This window comes from Olea europaea, unplaced genomic scaffold (assembly GCF_002742605.1).
Source record: "Olea europaea var. sylvestris unplaced genomic scaffold, O_europaea_v1 scaffold13907, whole genome shotgun sequence".
NCBI classification, from domain to species: Eukaryota; Viridiplantae; Streptophyta; class Magnoliopsida; order Lamiales; family Oleaceae; genus Olea; species Olea europaea.
Genome location: NW_019231429.1, coordinates 1 through 2,881, shown reverse-complemented (window position 1 = coordinate 2,881; position 2,881 = coordinate 1). Strand labels below are relative to the sequence as shown.

The 2,881-nt window shown below is 41.8% G+C and overlaps 1 protein-coding gene across 1 annotated transcript; it reads left to right on the top strand.

Moving 5' to 3' along the window:
- Nucleotides 1-191: 191 nt before the first annotated feature.
- LOC111375614 (heat shock 70 kDa protein, mitochondrial) lies at nucleotides 192-2,858 on the top strand. Its single transcript, XM_022998464.1, has 5 exons — nucleotides 192-319; nucleotides 402-480; nucleotides 564-1,130; nucleotides 1,217-1,837; nucleotides 2,075-2,858. The coding sequence occupies exons 2-5, from the start codon at nucleotides 469-471 to the stop codon at nucleotides 2,690-2,692; spliced, it is 1,818 nt and encodes a 605-aa protein (XP_022854232.1). The 5' UTR covers nucleotides 192-319; nucleotides 402-468; the 3' UTR covers nucleotides 2,693-2,858.
- The last annotated feature ends 23 nt before the right edge of the window (nucleotides 2,859-2,881 follow it).

The window sequence follows — 2,881 nt, the reverse complement described above, 5'->3', positions numbered from 1 at the left end:
CCGTCCATTGTACGACCAGAGGTTTTCCAATAGTCATAGGAGCTGCAAAAAGTGATCTCAGATGTTGCTATCATCTTTCTTATTTGGATGTTATGTTGTTATTCATTTGTTCCCATTAAACGTCAGCCATTAGCATAAGTATTTCTATGTTTATAGAAGCTCATTCATATATTAGGGGCTTGCGTGTTTGCCTTAATGAACCTGCTAAAATTTATTGAGATGTATCAATTAACTTTTGTTGCTTTTTTCAGTTGACTGTAAACAGCAAGACTTCATGGGCACTAGGTGCCAAATGGGCTGGTCTTGCTAGGCCATTCAGGTATGTTGCATTTTATTTTAGTTGGCTTTTGGCTGTGGGATCTTGCCTTTCGAAATTCAATGCCATTCTGTTCTTGATACAGCACAAAACCGGCTGGGAATGATGTGATTGGTATTGACTTGGGTACTACAAACTCTTGCGTTGCTGTCATGGAAGGGAAGGTACAATCTCTATTTATGGTTGAATATTTGCCATGTGCTTGTTAATGTTGGTGTGCTGCTGTTTAAACTCTTGTTGTATGCAGAACCCAAAAGTTATTGAGAATGCTGAGGGTGCTAGGACCACTCCATCGGTGGTTGCTTTTAACCAAAAAGGTGAGCTACTCGTTGGTACACCAGCAAAACGACAGGCTGTCACCAATCCGACGAACACGCTTTTTGGAACTAAGCGGCTAATTGGTAGACGTTTTGATGATCCTCAAACTCAAAAGGAAATGAAGATGGTTCCATTCAAAATTGTTAGGGCCTCAAATGGAGATGCTTGGGTTGAAGCCAATGGGCAGCAGTACTCCCCTAGCCAAATCGGAGCTTTTGTTCTGACTAAGATGAAGGAAACTGCAGAGGCCTACCTTGGGAAATCTGTAAACAAAGCTGTGGTCACTGTTCCGGCTTATTTTAATGATGCTCAAAGACAGGCTACTAAGGATGCAGGAAGAATTGCAGGCCTTGATGTGCAGAGAATTATTAATGAGCCTACGGCTGCTGCATTATCCTATGGTATGAACAACAAGGAGGGTCTTGTTGCTGTTTTTGATCTTGGTGGTGGAACCTTTGATATTTCCATCTTGGAGATATCAAATGGTGTCTTTGAGGTATCCGAAATTTCTTTGGCAATATCATCTCTCTGTTGCTGTTTTCTATTTTCTTGGTTTGATACTAACACTCATTTTCTGTGCAGGTGAAAGCCACCAATGGTGACACATTTTTGGGAGGAGAGGATTTTGATAATACTCTGTTGGAGTTTTTGGTGAGTGAGTTCAAGAGGACGGAGGGAATTGATCTAGCCAAAGACAAGCTTGCTCTGCAGAGACTTCGGGAGGCAGCTGAGAAAGCAAAGATAGAGCTTTCTTCAACGTCTCAGACTGAAATAAACTTGCCTTTTATTACTGCGGATGCATCTGGGGCTAAACATTTGAATATAACATTGACCAGATCAAAGTTTGAGGCTTTGGTGAATAACTTGATCGAGCGGACTAAGGCTCCTTGCAGGAATTGTTTAAAGGATGCTGGGATTTCAACGAAGGAGGTTGATGAAGTTCTCCTTGTTGGAGGAATGACCCGTGTACCTAAAGTTCAGGAAATTGTTTCAGAAATCTTTGGCAAGTCGCCAAGCAAAGGGGTGAATCCTGACGAGGCAGTTGCCATGGGAGCTGCCATTCAGGGTGGCATCCTCCGTGGTGATGTGAAAGAGTTGCTTCTCCTGGATGTTACTCCTCTATCACTTGGTATTGAGACACTGGGAGGTATCTTTACCAGGTTGATCAATAGAAACACTACCATTCCCACAAAAAAGAGTCAGGCAAGCACTTGCAGCAGTTCATCTACAATTTCCTTGATTTCCTTCATTATGATGGCTCATTTCTTGAATCATTTATCTTAGATGACTAATTGATCCTTCAACTATACACTTTACTTTGTTGGTGCTAAGATTTCTTTACTATAGGATGAAACGATCGTGCTTGTCTTCAGGCTGCCTCATAATTGTTAGGCTTCGAGTTCTCTTGTTGCTTCCTAATGGTTGTTGCTTTCTTTTCAGGTTTTCTCAACAGCTGCTGACAACCAAACCCAAGTAGGTATTAAAGTTTTGCAAGGAGAACGTGAGATGGCTTCTGACAACAAGGCCCTGGGTGAATTTGACCTTGTGGGTATTCCTCCAGCTCCTAGGGGCATGCCTCAGATAGAGGTCACGTTTGACATTGATGCCAATGGGATTGTCACTGTTTCTGCTAAGGACAAGACCACTGGTAAAGAGCAGCAGATTACTATTAGATCATCAGGTGGTTTATCTGAAAGTGAGATCGATAATATGGTTAGGGAGGCCGAGATGCATGCTCAGAAAGACCAAGAAAGAAAGGCTTTGATTGATATCAAAAACAGTGCGGACACCACCATCTACAGTATCGAGAAGAGTGTAAATGAGTATAGAGACAAAGTTCCAACTGAAGTGGTGTCAGAAATTGAGTCAGCCATTTCAGAGTTGAGATCTGCAATTTCCGGGGATAACATTGACGAGATTAAGGCAAAACTTGATGCTGCAAATAAAGCCGTATCAAAAATTGGGGAGCACATGACCGGCAGTTCTGGTGGTTCCTCTGGGGGTGCTCAGGGAGGCGACCAGGCCCCAGAAGCAGAGTATGAGGAGGCAAAGAAGTAAAAATTTTCATTTTATAAAGCATTTTAGCAGGATAAAAATCTTATTTTTATGCCATTCAAGGTTTTGAAGTCTTTTGCAATTTTGTATTTTCCATTTTATCACCTCTGGAAGGCTTGGATGTATTAGAATTTAGTAGTTCCAATTCGCGAACCTACTCTTGCTTAGATGTGAAATTCAGCTGTAGATTTT

Coding starts and splice junctions, on each gene's coding strand:
- LOC111375614 (XM_022998464.1), top strand. Junction 1,131..1,216: donor TATCAAATGGTGTCTTTGAG/GTATCCGAAATT, acceptor TTTTCTGTGCAG/GTGAAAGCCACCAATGGTGA. Junction 1,838..2,074: donor TTCCCACAAAAAAGAGTCAG/GCAAGCACTTGC, acceptor CTTTCTTTTCAG/GTTTTCTCAACAGCTGCTGA.